At 38.5% G+C, this 19,212-nt stretch overlaps 1 protein-coding gene across 4 annotated transcripts in view; it reads right to left on the bottom strand.

Moving 5' to 3' along the window:
* Window positions 1-19,212, bottom strand: part of MYO16 (myosin XVI) — a 363,225-nt gene that overhangs the window by 33,541 nt on the left and 310,472 nt on the right. For all 4 annotated transcript variants that reach the window (XM_032679459.1, XM_032679458.1, XM_032679457.1 and 1 more), the window contains exons 31-32: window positions 17,221-17,528; window positions 14,226-15,428 (exon numbers count right to left, since the gene is read on the bottom strand). In XM_032679459.1, coding sequence (XP_032535350.1) covers window positions 14,226-15,428; window positions 17,221-17,528 — 1,511 coding nt within the window. The remainder of the gene's footprint in view (window positions 1-14,225; window positions 15,429-17,220; window positions 17,529-19,212) is intronic.

Raw genomic sequence — 19,212 nt, 5'->3', positions numbered from 1 at the left:
AGAGGCAGCTCATGAAATCCACATTTGCTTGTTATCCTTAATGTTCTTGGAAGAGACCAACTTTAAACCTCATGACAAGGTCATAATGCACCAGATGGACAGGATTTCACTTATTATGTAAAAAAGAATTCAGAATATGGCAATTATGGAAATTAATGTATTTGCTTCCCCCCCTTTTTGAGTCATTATATCACTTTTAAAAGAAATCAATACACAGAAAGTCTGCGATAGAACTTTTTGTCAAAAGAATAACTTAAACTCTTTTAATTGAGCCACGACTTTCAAATATCCGATTATAAAGCTCTTTTTTTCCCTCAAACATAAAATGTATGATCCCAAACATCATAGTTATTTCATAAGTAGCATTTAGGCTGAATTAATGCTTTATCACCAAATTAGAAAATGAGCCAGTACAGGCTCTATTCAGATGACAGATTAAATTGCAATACTGAAATATTTTGAGAAGATATTAGTTTTCTACAGAAATTATACATTTAGCCTATTTAACAAAATCTAAAGCAAAGTATAAATCAATGATTGCTATCAGCATTTAGGTGGAATCATGACAGACTGTTTGTGCAGCAAGACATGAAAAACTAGTATGCTTTAAAGGCCCAGCAGTAACTCACCTGGTTGGGTTGTATTTTTCTTTTCTGTCAAAGCCCTTGCTTTGCTCTCCTTTTTTTAAATGGAGATATATTCATAATGTATTTCTGTCCCCATGTTTTTTTTCCAAATACTTCTCCTTATAACATTTAGGGTTCATTTACAATCTGACTGAAAACTCATCATTAACAACAGAAAGCCTCCACTGCTTTCAGCAGGCTTTGGATCACATTCATGCTTACCTTGGGTGCTTTGTGCAGCACGGCCAAAGCACCAAGGGACTCCTAATACAGGGTAAATATAGAGGGACTCTTGCTTTGTCTAATCTGGTTATTCAAATGTGATCATAACTGTTCTCTGGCCCTGAGGCATGTGGTAAGAGACCCATATCTGTGCTATTACAGTTTCTTGCCCTCCACAGCAGAGAGGTTGCATCCAAATCATCTACTGTGAATAGTCCCTGGCCTGTGTAGTTTCCTGAACATGTCCAGATCTTCCTGGAAGGGAGCCAGCCTGCCAGGTCCCAAACGACGCCAGGGACTGCTCTAGCACTTTGAATGTGCAAAGGATTGAGCTGCCATACCAAAGACATTTCATGGCACTGTTTCATTTAAAAAAACAGATATTAGCCCTTCACCTTGACAGCTAGTTACCACAATCAGAAATCAGTGCTCGATATTAATCCATCTCAGAAAAAAAAAGAAAACTGTGGAACAAAAACTGCCTCAGATCAGATGGGACTAGTGGAGCACTAAACAGTTCTGCTGAAGCCACATTTGAAGGTTTCATCCTGATTGTATAGGGAGAGCAAGTTCTCCCTAGTTTTGCTCTGGTATAAATGGAAGTAATACACTCCTCTTGATCTGACTTGACATGACCATTCTTTCAAGGCACACATTTATTTTCTTTAATTAAACAGACACCTAAGGACGAGCTCTCAGCTGAGGAAATTCAATGTCACAATCTAGGCAGGATGTATCTCAGTTCTAAATTTGAAACAATCTCAGTATAACATCAAACATTATTTCGTTGTTCATAGAAAACATGATTTTCTGTTATCAATAATCAATACACAAGTTTAGGTATCAAGATCCACAGCTATTCACACTGTATCAGCAACTTAAAAAAAGGAAGACACATAAATTATGGCAGACAAATTAATGCAATACAGGAGGAGAAGCTTTTTGTATCTGGACTACCATGACATCTAAAAGCTAAATAGCTCAATTTCCTTGAAACTTATGGCTGGCATACAGCAAAATGGGAATTTCAAATCAAGCAGCTTATTATTATACATGTGAATAAGAGAGTACTGATGGATCCTATTAACCAGCATATAAAAGACAAGACGCTGCAGACAGAATGGATTTCTGATCTGCGCTCTCATTCTTTCTTGGGAAAGTCAGGAATATACTGAATTCTCGTGGCTGACCCTAGATATTTGTTACATTTACAGTGGTAAGTGGACATTGTGAAGTGAGAGGGGAAAAAAATATGGCAGAAATTTTGCAGATATTTTTTGAAGAAGGAAGGGGAGAGGAGTTTAAATGAGAACAGGTCATTTTATTTTGGCTCTAGTGTTCACTGTTTGTTGCACCTTGACAATTATACTTGGTGTTTCCTGTTTTGCTCTTAGTGCTGAAACATTCCTTTTCTGTGGCATTTGCTAGCTACCTCAGCACATGTTGTCTTGGGTGCCCTTTCACTGGAAAATGCATATTGTTTCAGAGTAGTTCAGTTTACTCACATGAAGTCACACCATGACCTCCTGTAGCATGACTGTTTACTTTGCTGAGAGCTGGAGGCAAACAGATGCATCTTATTTGCTGAAAGAAATGGAGCAGGCTGAAAACTGTCAAGACAGGATTCCCCCAGTCTATTAGTGCTGCTGCCTGTCTCACCCTCTTAGTTGTGCTGCTGGCTGCCACCGCCATCAGAGGCAGTAATTATTCATTGATTTATTTCACCTCACGAAGCTTACCCTTAGAGCAGCAATTGTCTAGGACTTCCCCCCTGCAGTGATGCTCCTAGGATAGTAGCAATGAATTTGCAGTGTCACTTCCTGCACCCTATCTCTCTGAGCTGTGTAAGTGGAGCCATCAGATGATGCTGAGCCACTCTAGAAGCCGCATTCTTCAGTGCAGCAGACAAACACAAAATGCTCTGGGAACCTGCATTCATGGAACCTCTGAGTGAACACTGGAAAGTAAAGAGAGGAAACATGGGCCATGACAAAACTCACTTTGCTGGAGGGAATGAGATCCTCCGAAGAATATTGTGTTAGTGTGTCACCAACCAGCCACAGAAGATGTGGATGGTAGTGAGAAGGAAGTTGCTGAAGTAGCTGCAGGAACTCTAAGTCTGGTTCGGACCTTAGGAGCCATCAGTTCAATTACTATTTTGTAAACAGATTGGAAAGCACACACCTAAAACAGGAAGGTTTCTTCCTTCTTCTCTGACAGGTTTGTGCTGGTGGGAAGATAGTGCTCTTATTTTACATTTATTTCAGTGAGAATCATTACAACCTACAGATCTTTCCCCCCTTCCTAGAAGTAACGTTAGGGACATCCCTGGACCAGGTAAACTTGGTGGGGGAGATAGATAACATAAGTGCCTTCTTTCCCTTTCTGGAGGACTCTGAATTGTTGAACTAGGTTTGTTTGCAACATGAGACTAAGAATACTGCTCTGAAGTGGAGAAAACACCCTTGTCAAACACTAGTAAAGGATGAAGAATATCTGGACAGGCTGCCACCTCTCTTGCCTGATAGTATCTGAGCAAGAACTTGGAACACCATTTTAGTGCAGTGAGGTAGACTCCAGCTAGTGTACATATTTCAAGGACTGGGGATTTCATTCATCCCATCTTCTCTAGGAACTGGTCTCTGCAGGCCTTTCTGAGGTCCATAACTAACCACATAGGGCAGGTAGGAGGGCAGCACTGCTTGGGACAACTTCCTGCCTTAGAAAAAGCGTTTCTTCCCATGTCCAACACCTTTTCAAGTCTAATATGGAAAAAAAAAGTAGCTGATTTCACTCTGTAATAGTTTTATTTACTGTTAGGTGTGTTGATTGGCCGACCAGAGTCTACTTGTTTTGTTTTTGTGTTTAAAAAGCTGCTGGTGTGCTGGAAAAGGAGGAGGCAATTTGCTGAGAAACATAGCTTCCCTTTTTTCAAACTGTTTTCTTCTAACTCACGTGAATGCAGCAGTTGTTCTTGAAGGCAGACATTAAAGTTTGTTTACGTTTCTGTGTGGTATCTCGGTAACAGAACAGTGATTACTGCTGGGCTTTAGTTGCTGTTGGAAGGAATTATGTGATGAGACACTGTCTCAACCTCCCTCCCCCTCAGACAAAGTTGCAAATATTGTAAAAATAAACAAACAAAAATCTCCAAAGAAACAAACAGATACAGATTTGCTACTGCCAACAACATCACATCAGTTCTATTTACTTTTCCCACAGAATGCTTCTACAGAGATTTTTCAGGATCCCTCTCATACCAGCTCTGGCACTGACTGCAATGCAGAAGTCTTAGCATAGGTGACTGCATTGGGCAGAATTATTTGAGTAGATCCTAAGAGACAATCCAAGGAATATTTTTGGTTCACCTGTACTGTAAACCTGCCCACCAAACAGGGACAGCTATTGTAGAAAACCTCTCAGACAACAATCCCATTTGCTTTCAAAGTGAACTTCTAAAACAAAAACTGAATTTAGATATATCATTAACTTGTTTGTAAGTTCATTTTGAAGGGATAGAGTGATGGTTAATGACACCTTCGTTAACCTCAAAGCAAGAACGTATGGCTATCATGGATGCAGTGTGATAAGCATCCATACTGTGCACAATATAGCCAATTTGTGGCTAAAACCTGTCCCTAAATGCTACTAGTATGTCAGCATCATACTGCAACCTGCCCTTAAGGAAAGAACTAAGAGAAATAATGAAATGCAGAACTTCAAGTCTATTTTGTTTTTTGTTTTAAAAAATTCACCTCAAGGAGTATAAAATTAGTTTTCATGTTTTTCATTTTAAAATAGAGTGGAAACTCAAGCTAAAAAAGCACTGAACTTGAAGGCTTCTGTATTTTCCCAATCACTTCTGGGACCAAGAAGAAGACAGATGTCCCAAACTGCTACATCTGCTTCCAGTGGTCCACTTCCAAATATTCTGCTACCATCTCACAGCAGAGTGCAGCAATGTGGAGAGAGCATGAGAGTCAGGGCACCCTCATGTTTATGACCAAGTCTTTTTCCCAGTCTCTTTCCAACTGTCTTCTCTCGCTTCTCCATCCAGTCTCATAAAATGTCAATGCTGGAACTAGAACATAATCCACACATGCAGGCCTATAGAATTTCATAGTTTCATAGTGAGCTCCATGACTCCTACCAATAACTTTGGGTTATCACTTCGGGGCTGAAATTTGCATAGCCATTGTCTCGGATACCTGAGCCAGTGAGTTTAGAAGTAGTTGGGCTTGCTTGTAAGACAGCTTTCTTCTACTAGCCATGATGATGATGATGATGATGATGATGATGATGATGATGATGATGATGACGATGATGATGAAGACAGCTTTTGTTGTTGTGCAGAGATACCCTTAAAGGACAACTTGACCAGTGTTGAAATGTCCACTCTTGAACTTATTTAGGTCCAAAAAAAAAGTCAACACATTAAGTTGTTGACATTTTCAGTATGAAACATTTTACTATGTTTGAGGCAGACCATTTCAATATTTTACAAAAATTTGTGAAAACCTGGACATAAAAGAATATTTATTTCTGTACACTATTTTAGAATGCTTGATATTCATTTCAGGGCAAAACAAATATAAATGTCATAATCTTGACATTTTCTGTGACATGGTATTATTGTTCTATACAGAGGTTCTATGGAAAAAAAGATTTAATGCTGAGACAGACGTAAATAAGTTAAAAGCATCTGAAGAGACTTCTCACTCAAGTTGAGAATTCAACTAGAGACCTCCGCTAAAATGCGTGGCTATATTTCATTCTCCACTATGTTCCAAATGCCTGTAGTCCTGTAAAATGAAATGACATGACATTTACTGACAAATACCCACCTTCTTGTTTGGTATCAAGAACGTAAGGGTGGTACAATTCAATTTCCATCTCTCAGATATGGCTAATTTTTCACAATTGGTTTACGATTAGTGATGTAGTGGCTCCTAAACAAAGCCCTTTGTGGTTTTGCATCTTGAATCACAAACAAAAAATCCTGAAGACTTTTTACTATTTAGAGAAGCTGACAACACTGTTAGTAATGAGACAGCTTCCCGAACCATTGCTGAATTTGGAACCATGATATTGCATCAGATGCTTAAGAAAATACATTGCTATGAAAATACTAATCCTGTAAATGTCTACCTGAATGATTAAAGTCATTATTAAAAGTGGGATATTATTAAAATCTATAGGTTTGAAATGCACTAAGCTGAACCAGTATGGTGTGGTTATTGTGTTCAAATATCAGACAGGATGAAGGGAACACAAAGTAAATCCAACTCAATGGAAACAATACAAAACAGAGTCAGCAATTTAAAAGAAATTCCTGCAGTTCTCAGAAATGGACCATGTAAAAGGAACAGGAAAGTCAGTGCAATTATTTCTCCTCAGCTTTCCTCCTGTTCAGCAGTGACAAGGTATGAACATGAGAGAGCCTGCACTGGGTTAGACCAAGGAACTGCCTACTTCAATATCCTTTTCCAAAAACTGTACAGTATAAGGTCAATGGAAATCAAAAATGCAGTGATATTTCCTCTGCAATTCTGGGGCTTCAAAGTCTCCTTCAACCTCTATTTCTGTGGATATAAGTTTTGGAAATTGTATGGAGGAATGCTAAGGATTTGATTTTATTTTCAATACAAGCACTTAAAATGCAAAATAATATAAAGTTTTATGACAATATCTATCCTTTTTTGACCTAAAAATTAGATTTGTTTTGTTCTTCTAGTAATCTTCAGGTTATAATTGTTTATGGTAATCACACACAAGGCCTTTTTCCCCGTGTCAGAACAGAAAAACAAAGCGAATTCCACATTACATGATTTTAGTCTGTAAGAGCAAACAGTGAAATCGCCCAGGAAGAGAAATGCTACAGTGAAAAAAACCAAGTCATATTAGAAAACCAAAACACTCTTCAGCAGTTAAATATACTAATTTTCAGATATTCTGAAATGGAAAATTATTCTTGGTACATTGTGTTTATCCTGAAACAACAGATCTTTTCTGTGATACATTATCCAGATAATGGCAGACTTATAGCTGAGGAGAAGACTGCAGATTAAGGTGATATCTTTCAGGCTGTACAAAAGTTCATAAATATTCTGAAAATAGGAATGAAGTATACTTTCTCTAGACTCTTCTAACCTCTTTTTCTGCTGCAATAATGGAAACCACAATTATTTCCTGTGAAAAATCACCCAGCATGGGCTGGATGGCAACTATATTGCCAGCAGTTCTGTCTCCTCCTTTGTAATTTTCTGCATAGGGCATTTATGGTTAGCCAAGAATGGGCCTTTTTGTAATGACTCGCATTAAACTCTTACTAGCAGTGCTTTGGCTTCCTCCCACTTTTCTGTATCTACTGCAAGAGATTCAGATTGAAAGTTGCAAGTAGTAAATAGTGAATGTGTAAGTTTGCTGATGACACTAAACTGGGAGGAGCTTTTGACTCCCTCAAAGGCAGGGAGGTCCTGCAGAGAGACCTCGATAAATCAGAGGACTGGGCAATCACCAGCTGCAGGAAGTTCAACAATGCAAAGTGCCAGATTCTGCCCCTGGGATGGGGCAACCCTGGTTGTGTGTACACACTAAGGAATGAGAGGATGGAGAGCAGGGCCACAGAAAGGGACCTGGTGGTTCTGATCAATGGCAAGTTGAATATGAGTCAGCAGTGCCCTGGCAGCCAGGAGGGCCAACCCTGTCCTGGGGGGTATCAGGCAAAGCATCACCATCCGGTCGAGGGAGAGGATTGTCCAGCTCTGCTCTGCACTGTTGCAGCCTCACCTTGAATATTGTGGCAGTTTTGGGCACCACGATATAAGAAAGATATTAAGCTGCTAGAGAGTGTCCAAAGAAGGGCAATGAAGATGGTGAAGGGCCTTGAGGGGAAGCCCTATAAGGAGTAGCTGAGGTCACTTGGTCTGTTTAGCCTAGAGAAGAAGAGACTGAGGGAACACCTCATCGAAGTCTACAGTATCCTCAAGAAGCAAAGCAGAGGGATTAAGTACTGATCTGTTCACTCTCATGACCAGTGACAGGACTCAAAGAAATGGCATTAAACTGAATCAGGGAATGTTCAGATTAGATATCAAGAAAAAGTTTTTCACCCAGAGGGTGGTTTAGCACTGGAAGAGGCTCCCCAGATAGCAACAAGACTGTATGATTTTAAGCATTTGGACAACGCTTTCAGGCACATGGTGTGATTCTTGGGGTGTCCTGGCCAGGGGCAGGAGCTGTACTCAATAATCCTGATGGGTCCCTTCCAACTAAGCATATTCTATAATTCTATGAATCAGAAGTTGATGACTTTACTGTGTTTAGATATCTGATTTGAAAATTAGTCACAGAAAGTCACCCTGACTCCCTGCTAATTAAGGCAATTATATAAACAGATATTAATCTCTTTCTGAGAAGTGTTGTGAAGCTTAGCTGATTTAAGTCTTAACAATTTGAGATTTTTACTTGAAAGATGTAGTAGAAGTTCAATGCCTCATGCAATCATTCCTCCAGCATTCACAGGTAAAAGATAAAAGGTGAAAACACAGCTTTCTCTATTCATCGTTTGTAAATTGTTAACTTTTCCACAAAGAAAGTAAAAGTATTTCATTATACAATACGAATTATATGCATATATGATTATTATCTTTATTAAGTTGCTTAAGATGAAAAGCTGAGTGGCTTAGAGGGTAAGGGACTGGGATTTCATCTCAGAAAACCAAGTACGGATTTAATTTGCAATCCACTGTTGAAACATTAGCTGCACAATACCTTGCTCTAATCTGCTGACAAAGGGATACCTGCCTTTGATAGGACAGTACTTTCCAACACATGCACATTAAATTTCGTTATTTTCAAAGTTCGAGCCAATCTCAGTAAAGAGTATTTGGCAAGCTTTACTCCCAACTAGGTATATCTAAATACCTGTATCATTTGTCAGTTGTAACTATCTTCCTGTGACTTCCAATGCTTAAACTGGAAAATGTGGAATAAGACGCTGAGAGGTGAAGCTACCTGCCTTGGAAATACCTCACTTAGGAAGCAAATAAAGAAGAGATTCATACAGTTAATGAATGCCAATGATACTGGGCAAACATTTGAACGGTATTGGCATTTTGTTAACAATCTCAAGTTTGCACGCCTTTGCTGTTGTTACCATAAAAGTTACCAAATGGTTTTGGAAAGGAATAGGTCACTGAAGACTGTATAGACTTGAATATACAGATCAACTTGTACTGAAACACTAATTCACAGAACTTGGTGACCTACATAAAGGAAAAGTCTTCCTAATTTTTCTCCTTAAGTGCACGGATGTGGGGTTGCAAGCTTGCACATTGTTTTTACTCAGACACACAAGCTAAGTATCTATGCCAATCTTTTCTCAACAAGCACGAAGGAGAGAAAGCACTGTGTCTTTATCTCAATAGCCTGATAAGAAATTCACCCAGGTTATGGTAAAATCATAGTTCCTTTGCTCCATTCTCTTTAGAATCTAGATGAATAGTCACTGTCAATCTGAGCATGGATGACTGGTTAGGATTTATTCTGTCTTTTGCTCTGAAGTGGAAATGATTCCCCATTGTATGGAATAATTGAATATCAACCGTACCAATAACGAGAAATAACATTATGACCTACCAAAATCCAAGTATCATTCATCCATGCTGCGAAACACAAATATTTAATATGAAATGCTTAAACATGGAATTGTCTTTTCCTTATATAAGGATTGTCTTATATGTTTGATAGTTAAAAAATATTCTTACATCCTGCTAAGAGTGTGGGTTTGTGATTAAGGGATTGAATTTGGTTTCATGAGGTCTACTTTCAAATCTCAGGTCCAGTCTAAAAATATTTGAGAAAGGGCTCTGCACATGACCATTCAGTTTCAATCTGTCTTGCTAACTTAATTTTCTAATTCTAGAAATTACGGAGAATAGAAGAAATTTGTGTGTGTGTATTATCACTTATCTGGATTCAAGTCTCATTTTGTAAGGAGTAAAAACAAACCCCTGTCTAACAACATGGATGCAGTTTCAATGACAACTCTTTTCAACTTGGAGAAATCACTTTATTCTGTAACAGTTCTCACCTGTTACAGTTCTGCTTATTTGAACTATAAACTCTGCAGAGCAGAAAACTTCACTTATTACACATGAGGTATTTTGCGTGAAATCGCATACTATATGATCCTCATCAGTGCTTGAACCAGTAGACAATACTGTTGTATAAAAAAAGTGGCCAGGCTAACCCACCAGGTAATGAAAGTTGTAGCCATTTGATTTTTCTTTTGTTGTTGCCTTTATGAAAGAAGAGTGCTCTCAGTTCAGTTCACAAGAACTCTTCAGCCCATCAGAAAACCACAAATGTGTTCTACTGTAATTCTGGATGAGCTTTTCTCACAAAGGGGTCAGAAGCCAAAAGGACATCAGTGTTCTCAGGCCCTGAAATTACTCCTCCAGGCAAGAGGGAGGCATGTTGGGGGATCTCTTTGTTTTGCAGGTATATTGGCTGGAGGCTTTTATCTCCAAGGCTGATGATCCTACACTGAAACTTCCTGATTCCCATAAGTTACTCTCCATGACTTCAAAATGGCCCACAGTTTTACTTTCCGGTTTTAGTTAAGATTGTTGGTAGGTTATAACTTATGGAAAAAAATGAAACTGCACATTATAGAGTGCTGCTCTAGGCCATGTCTTCAACTTTAATGAATTTCTATTAATATTTTTTTTTTTTTACCGTATCATCTTCTATAAATAAAATACTACAAATGACAGAAAGAAAGGGAGGAGTCCTCCAGGAATGTAATATGCACTGGGCAATAGATGATAAAAAAATCAGAAAGTAACATGTGACATCTTCTAATTTTACATAACATGTAAAGAGTCAACTCGGATGACTGCCATCTTATTACTTTGGATGAAAGGTTAAATAATATTTTTCCAGCTATTACCCTAGAAAATAGATAAAGACGTAAAAAATGGCAAATTGTAAACACACACACACACCTGTATTTTAGTTACTTTCAATCCATACACTCATCATTGAACTATTCATATGTAACTGCACTTAGTATACAGTAGCTTCCTAGCTCATAAAATATTGATTCAGGGTTTTTATTGTGTATCTTTCTTGAACTTTGATCTTTCATACTTAGTGCTGCCTTGATGAAATATTCAGAAGTACATTTTCCCTCTGAAAGGTAAATTTAAAGGGTTTTTATGGTAGCCCCTCTTAATGCACTAGCTTCAACTCACATGAGACCCAAGCTGAACTCTATCTTGGTCACATTCAGTTGATAATTGCATTTTCAAAAATCTTCCATCCCATAACAACTTTTTTTTTTTAGGTAAATTTACTTGTGTGGAGTAGGTTTACCACAATTCCTCACCAAATACATTAAAAGAGCCTTGAGAACATACATCCAAAGAACTGACTTTAATAGTTACTTCCCAGCAGATAAAAATATACAACCTATATAATAAAACAAGACTCCCAACTTACAAAAACAAAACAAAACCAACCACAAAACCAATGAAAAACCCTCGAAAAGCTTTCTATATATATATATATAGGCAGTGAATGTCATTAAGTAATTTTGCCAAAGCAAGCAACACTACCGCAATAACTCCTTTACTAATTTCATCAATTCGCATACTTAGAATAACAAATAAAACATTTTCTTGAGGCTGAGAATTGATGAAGTCTTAGTTCATAGCTCATTCAACATACAGGATTGAATTCAGCATTCAGGAACAAGCAAGGTCCAGCTAAAGATTTTGCAAGGTCTGGAGTATTCACAAGGGTTCCGTCCACGTTCTGATAGCTCCACCTAGTCATTAACTTTCATGAAACCTATAAAAACTCAATTAATTTTGAGACCTTTATCTCCGTGTCGTGTTTGGTTGAAAGCAGTTTTGGCTGAAGGCTGTAAAGGTTCTTAGGGACAGAGAGGTAGGGTGTCACACAGACATATATATATATGTAGAGCAAGAACAATTACCTGCTTCTGTTTTATTATAGCTGCATAAATCAGGATATGATACTAAAATCACTGGAACAGTACATATTTAAGAAAATAGGCAATGAATAATATGAGAATCCATCCTGTTCTCTACTGTTTTGTTTCGTATTTCTAAAGTAGGACTTGGGCTTCCCCCCAGAAGGTGGCATATCCAGAGCCCAATGGACGTACATCTACACCGACGCATGCAGCATGGGCAACAGGAGGAGCTAGAACACACTGTGCAGCTGGAAAACTATGATATAGTTGAAATCACGGAAATGTGGTGAGATGACTCAACAACTGCAGTGGATGAGCTATAAACTCTTCAGAAGAAGAGACAGGCAAGGAAGGAGAGGTGGTGGGGTAGCCCTGTATGTTACAGAGTGTTTTGACAGTCTAAAGCTTGATGATTGTGGTTAAAGGCTTGAGTGTTTATGCATAAAGAATCACAGATTAGGGTAGCAAGGTAGATATCATGGTGGGAGTCTGTTATAGACTGCTCTACCAGGAAGAAGAGGCAGATAAAATATTCTAAAAGCAGCAGGGAAAAGACTCACTAGCCCTTTTTCTAATGCAGGACTTTAATTTACCAGATGTCTGCTGGAAAGACAGTGTAGCAGAGAGGAAACAGTCTAGCAGGGTGCTGGAGTGTGTGGCAGAGAACTTCCTGACTGGTGAGTCAGAAGAACTGGTGAGTGAACTAGGGAAGATATTATAACCAGGGAAGGTACCCTGCTGGACCTGCTGTTCATGAACAGAAAAGGACTAGTGGATGATGTGATGGTTGGATGCCATTTTGGGCACAGGGATCACAAAATATAAGTTTCTGATTGTCAGAGAAGTCAGGAGAGCGGTCAGCAGAACTGCTACCTTGGAGTTTTGGAGGGCAGACTTCGGCCTCTTCAGGAGACTACTTGATGAGCTCCTTGCAAGGCAGTCCTGAAGGAGTCCAGGAAGACTGGACATGTTTTAAAAAAGAAATCTTAAAAGCGCAGATGGCCAAAGAGGCCAGTGGCATCCTGGTTTGTATGAGAAACATAGGCCAGCAGGACCAGGGCAGTGATTGTGCCCCCATACTCAGCACTGGAGAGGTCACACCTCAAATCCTGTGTTCACTTTTGGGCCTCTCACTACAAGAAAGACATTGATGCGCTGTAGTATGTTCCAGAGAAAGGCAATGGAGCTGGTAAAGGATCTGGAGCACAAGTCTTAGGAGGAGTGGCTGAGGGAGCTGGAGTTGCTTGGCCTGGTGAAAAAAAAGGCTCACCACTCTCTACAACTACCTGAAAGGTGGTTGTAGTGAGGTGGAGGCTTGTTTCTTCTTCCAAGTAACAAGGGACAGGACAAGAGGAAATGGCCTCAAGTTGTGCTAGAGGAGGTTTAAATTGGACATTAGGGAAAATGTCCTCACAGAAAGGGTTGCCAATTATTGGAACAGGCTGCCCAGGAAAGTGCTGGAGTCACCATCTCTGAAATATTTAAAACATGCATAGATGTGGCACTTAGCGACATGGTTTAGTGATAAATGTGGCAGTGTTGGTTTCATAGGACTCCATGATCCTAAAGTTCTTTTCAAACCTAATCAATTCTATGATTCTATATTGACTATTTTGAATATGCTACACACAGCTCTTGATTAAGACAAGCTGTTTGGACAGACAGAAGTGTAGAAGCAGAGAAAACAGTCTAGAGGTTTTCTCACTCTGAATTTTGTGTTTGGGAGATACTGCAACAAGGAGAAATTTCTATATAAAATGTACTGAATATTTTCAATATGAGAGTTATTTTTTTTTTTAATCAGAATAGTAATGTGAATTGTAATTGAGATGCAGAACTGCTATTTGCTTTTAACTTTTTAAATTTTCTCCACTGCATGGCTCTCTGACTATGCTTTATTTAGGAGAATAATGAAGGCTGTATCAACAAATTCAGAACTTCATAGAACTGAAATAACGAAACTTCAAAAGAAAGAAAGACTTCAAATAAAGTACATTTACCAAACATCTAGACATATAATTCATTCAAAATATTTTTATAGATTGATAACATAAATTCATTTTCACACAATGCAACATCTGTGTTTATTTTATTGAAACAGTTAGAATGTTAAAAAACATTTAAATTTGTGTCATACAAACATTTTGGTAAAAGAAAAGTTAATATCTCAGACAAAACCTTAAGACCTATAATTTTTATATGAAATGCTTTTGTATGTGTTTCTTATGACTGCAACAGGCCTTTCTTTAAAAAACCCCACAAACTAAACAAGGTTTTCATTTTGTATTTTTGCCCAGTCTATCAGCTTGAAATGTAAGAAAGTTTTGATGCAAAAGACATACACAATACAAAAGCACAGAGAACTGTCTTACCTTCTGGCTCCCTGATCTTACGTCCTGCTGCAGATTTTCGTAGCACGCTCCGTCCTGAGTTGAACAAGCTAGTTAACTCATCAAGGGGACTGGTCAATGACCTTGAGTTTGTAGGGCTGTATGGAAACGAAGATGATGAATTTGAGTTCAGTTTCCTGTGATCTGCTCTTGCCACCTTTGGGGAGTAAGGCAGTTTGGAGAATGGAGAAGATGAACATCCAAGCTGAGCAGGATTGGGTCTCTGAGGTACTTTTGACAGATCTGAGTTTGTACCTGCTTTCCCTGTATTAATCAGAAAACTAGAGCAAGTCTCTGGAGGAGATGCAAAATGTGTGGAAGCCCGGTAGGAAATAGGAGGTGGTACAGGAGGAGGGGGTGGTGGGAGAGGAGGAGGTGGTGTGGAAGGTGGAGTCACTCTGCTGGAAACATTGAACACCACCAAGCCTGGAGATGCTGGTCTTTCATTCTCCCCTTTTTGGCCTTTGGAGTATTGAGGTGATAATGGACTTGAGCCTTCTGACTGCACAGGATATTTTAGGTTGGTTTCCAAGACAGGAAGCTTTTTGACCTCTAGTGGTGTTAAAGGTGATTCATCAGAAGCAGGTGAACATGTGACAGGGGTTGGAGGGAATACAAGAAGTGGTGGTCTGTGGGGGAGCAAGTTAGGGAAAGGGGCTGGAATGTCACAGGAGTCTTTATAGATCAAAGCTACTTGGCTGTTTCCATCCAATGTTCCATCTTCAACATTAACATTTTTTTTGCTTTCAAACAAGAGAGGAGGAGATCCAGTCACTATTGGAATTATTCCATTACCATTGCTTCCTTCTTCTGGTAGAAAATACTTCATTTCTTCATATACAGACTCTCCTTGTTCTGGACTTTCTCCTTCAGCAGAACTGCTTTTGATTGCATTCCCTACCATTTCAATATAGACAGGCTCATTTTCCTCCTCTTCTTGCGACATACAGAGATTCAACACACCATGTTGTGGCCCATCAGCAGAAGCTGCTCTCTGTACTGTCACAGAGTCATATCCACCTGGTTTAAGTACTGTGCTTGCTTTTTTTACATCCCCAGGCTTTTGGCCAGGTATTTCTTCATAAGACCCACTAAGTTTTGTATTGGGACTTCGTTTTGGTTTTCTGGGAGGTATTTTTTTCATGGTACTATAGTCATCACTGTGTGGCCTTGGACGGGTCAGTACTAGGAAAGTGAAAAAGGTCTGTGTTATTAACAGATCAAAGTCAGTTTTTTCTTACACAAGTCTAGTACCTTAAGCCCTCAAATGCTGCCCATTTAGTTCTACAATGTGCTGCAGTCACAAACACAGGGGTGCAGGCAAAAGTATAAATACTTCTATGAACAAAATGCAGAACCTTCAGCTTCCAAACTACAGGCCTTTGCTACCTAGGCATATAATCAGCTTTGGTAGTCTCTACTGCCACTAAAAGATGAGAACTCACACCTGAGGAGGTATATTTTGAATCCAAATGTGCATTACAGGATCTGTAACACATAGGAATACATGCTTGTGCTCTAAGAGAGAGGGGCATGCTTTTAACTAGGACTTTCAGCATTTTAACTAGGACTGACATTGACATGTGATTGCTAGTAACTGAAGTATCCTCCTTTTATGTAATATCTATAAAACTCTAATTATAGGCAGATATTATGACCACCTCTTCTTTTGTACTGCAAATGTGGAAATAATTTATAACATTAGGGAATCTCATAGCCTAAGGGCAAATCCCCAACTGAGTATACAGTTAACTAAACTAGATGTCTTTTCATAGCCACTAGGCATATATGAAGTGGAGACACTAGATACCTAGATGATTGGTCTTTTAAGATCAAAATTAGATGGTGTAAATCAAAGCTGGTTTTGGACAAAGAATCAGGAAACTGACATAATTCTTTCAAAATGAGTATATGGTAGGGAAACTTGCCCTATTGTTTCATACATAAAAGAAGAACTCCTAAGTTGTTTTGTGAGTATACACAAGCTTAGTTTTAAGACCACCACATATAAATTGCCATTCTTTCAAAAAACCTCTGCTAGGACTTTTTGGTTAAATCTCTTGCAGAGTTGGGCACGTGAAGTCATTAAAGACCTCCTTAAACCATACTGGTTTAAAACTATATTGGACATAGTTCATCTCTCCTTACACAGAGTGTGAATGAGTAAGGGAGAGTTTAAGAACAATGGACTTGCATCTAATGCACTGGACATCAGAACAGTAATAATTTTGCAAGAGGGAGCTGCAAATGTTTTCATCCATTGTATGCAAGACTAGGGAATGGTTATATAGAGCTTTAAACCCAACCTGGAGGATCTTTCCTGATAAGCTTAGAAGATCTTCTACACAAAACATGACAAGTCAGGCTTATCAAGGAAAGCAGAATGCATTCCTTCCCTTCATCTTCTACTCATTCACTTCAAAGGTGAAGAAGAATAGAACAACTAAGCTAAAAATCATGCTATGTGCACCATAATGCACTGAGACACTTGAGGACTTTTGCAGCACACTCCTTCTAAACAGAATAAAAATTGTTGTAAGCAAATTATGGTAAAAAAACCAAAAAGGCATAAACCCCTCTGAATGCATAAGTTATTCATATGAACATATGGAAAATGTAGCAGAAAGTAGGTGAAATTCAAGATTCGAGCATTCTATTTTAGTGATGCAAGATAGTTTAAAAGGTGAAATAAAATGGTCAGTGGGGTAGAATAGCTCAAGTTAACAGACCATTTGTTTCTAGAGGGAGTTCTGCAAATAGGTTTTGGTTGTTGACAAACTAGGCAATTAGAACACATGAGTATTTGCTGATTTGGGAACAAATGACAAATTAGCTAATTTTATTTACTGCCACCAAAATATTTCAAGGAAGCAGGGCCTTTCAAAGGCCCTTTGGTGTGCTTAAAAGGATCAAAGTGAAAAGAATAAATCAATAACCCAGAGTAACATTTGCGACTGTCTCTGCCTTTATGCCTAACCTTCATTAGCCGTTTCCTTAGAAGCCGCCGACAAGCAAGCACTAACAGCCTCATAGGAGGCACTCAGTCGTGTGTTGGGGTCCCTCTTTGGTTTGGGAGGAGGCTGTTTCCTTGGTGATGGCAGGCTATTGCTATCGTCCATGCTGAAAACAGAGTGCAGGGAGGGGGATCTGATGGATGACCCAGCCACAGAATGTACCAAGCTGTCCACTGCCATGGGGACAGGGACGGAGCTGGAATGAAAGTGCTTAGGCGTTCGACAGCCGGCAAAGCTGTCCTCAGAGACCTTCCCACCCTTGTCTTCAGCTCTGAAAACACAGAAAAGAGGCCCAGATGCATTATTCAAGCAATAACAATGAACCTGTTCATGCAAACGTAACAACAGCTTTTTGGTAAACAATCTCACAACTCCCCTGCTGTGTCGAGGGGATGTGTGTAGTAATCTTCTGACAAACAAATCCAGATCAAGCTGCTAGCTTTCTTCCATTTCCTGTTTCATGATAAATCAGGGCACAGGCCCCTTTTCACACAAACGCACCCGTGCTTAAGCAGTTTCATATTGTTGATCAGACATTCGCTGAATGAATTGTTCACACTTTGATTGCTACACACAATCAAAAGCTGGGTTTTCAATCTGAATGATAATTTTGGGGAAACCCATTTTAATAGAAAGTTACTGAGGCAGCAAATGCTGAGCCTTTAGCATTATTTTCTAAAAAGATAACTGTAAATTCCATTTAGATAATGCAAATCTTTAAAATATTAGATGACCTTTTTAACCAGCTATATTGACTGTTTGAACAATTCCACCCAGATATCTATATATATTCCAGTTTGAACCTAATTATTCATTATCACCTTTAGCAATAATTGTTATTATTATGACATTATGCTTAGTCGTTTCAATTGAAATTTGGGAATTTTACTTTCTCTATTTTTTTCCTTTTTTTTGAATACATACTGAGAATAATGTTCCAGCTGCTTCCAACAAATTGATTTTTAACACAAATTCTTTTAACATTTTACTCCTCCAAGAATCATAACATTGAAACCTTTTCCACTTAGAGTAGTAATGTATTAGATGGAAGATGTCTATACTGCAGTTTTACAAACAAATCCCCAAGTATTTGTCTTTTTAAATTGTATTTCTGCATGGCAAATCACCAGCAGAGCTGAAATTCATACACAGGATATAGCCAGCTGCCCATGTAGTAAATGAAATAGCACAAGATGAAAGCATGGTGCTCAGTGGATAATTTGTTTTCACTGTAATGTTTAATTACAGTCTTTCCTACAAAGGCATTTCCTCCAATATATAATCACTGGGATATTTGAAGCTAATTAAGCAGATGCACTGCCATTTTCACTTTAATAAAAGTCACTGACAAAAGCAATGAAAGCAAAGGGAGTTGTTCTGGTTGAAAATTAAGTTCCTATGGAAAAATAAACATTTATATATCCAGCAAGTTATAGACACATTCTTGCTATTGACACATACCGATTAACTGCAAATGCTAACTCTGCCCATTCAGCTGTCTGAGAGAAAAGAGATCAGGGACTCAGTTCCTAGAGAAAGGGTTTCCAGCATTTACTGGACTTGTAAAATAGGTACTCCTGATGGGAGTTAAACAAAAAACATTTGCCCAATTTTAAATAAAAGGATCCTCCCCACAATCAATCTCCTTAGGTGTAATCAGAATTTCTTAGTATGGACTTTACGGTATTTTAACACTTTCTTAGCTGTTTTTCATTATCTCAGTAATTTCTCAAGGTTGGAATTTTAAGTTGGAGGAATTTTTATTTTGCTTCTTTTGATGAATGTTAAACTATAATCTCTTTATCACAGAATTAGAAAATATTTCTGTAAAAAAAATCCAGAGACTTTAACAAGATCCTCTAAAGCTCGGTGTCCCCTGAATAGGATATAGCTGTTTCCTTAAGTTTCTAGACTTAAGGAAATAAAGAAAAAAAATAAGACCTAACGTTTAATTG

Source organism: Chiroxiphia lanceolata, chromosome 2 (assembly GCF_009829145.1).
Source record: "Chiroxiphia lanceolata isolate bChiLan1 chromosome 2, bChiLan1.pri, whole genome shotgun sequence".
NCBI classification, from domain to species: domain Eukaryota; kingdom Metazoa; phylum Chordata; class Aves; order Passeriformes; family Pipridae; genus Chiroxiphia; species Chiroxiphia lanceolata.
The sequence above is the reverse complement of the archived record's forward strand: the minus strand, read 5'-3'. Positions and strand labels throughout refer to the sequence as shown.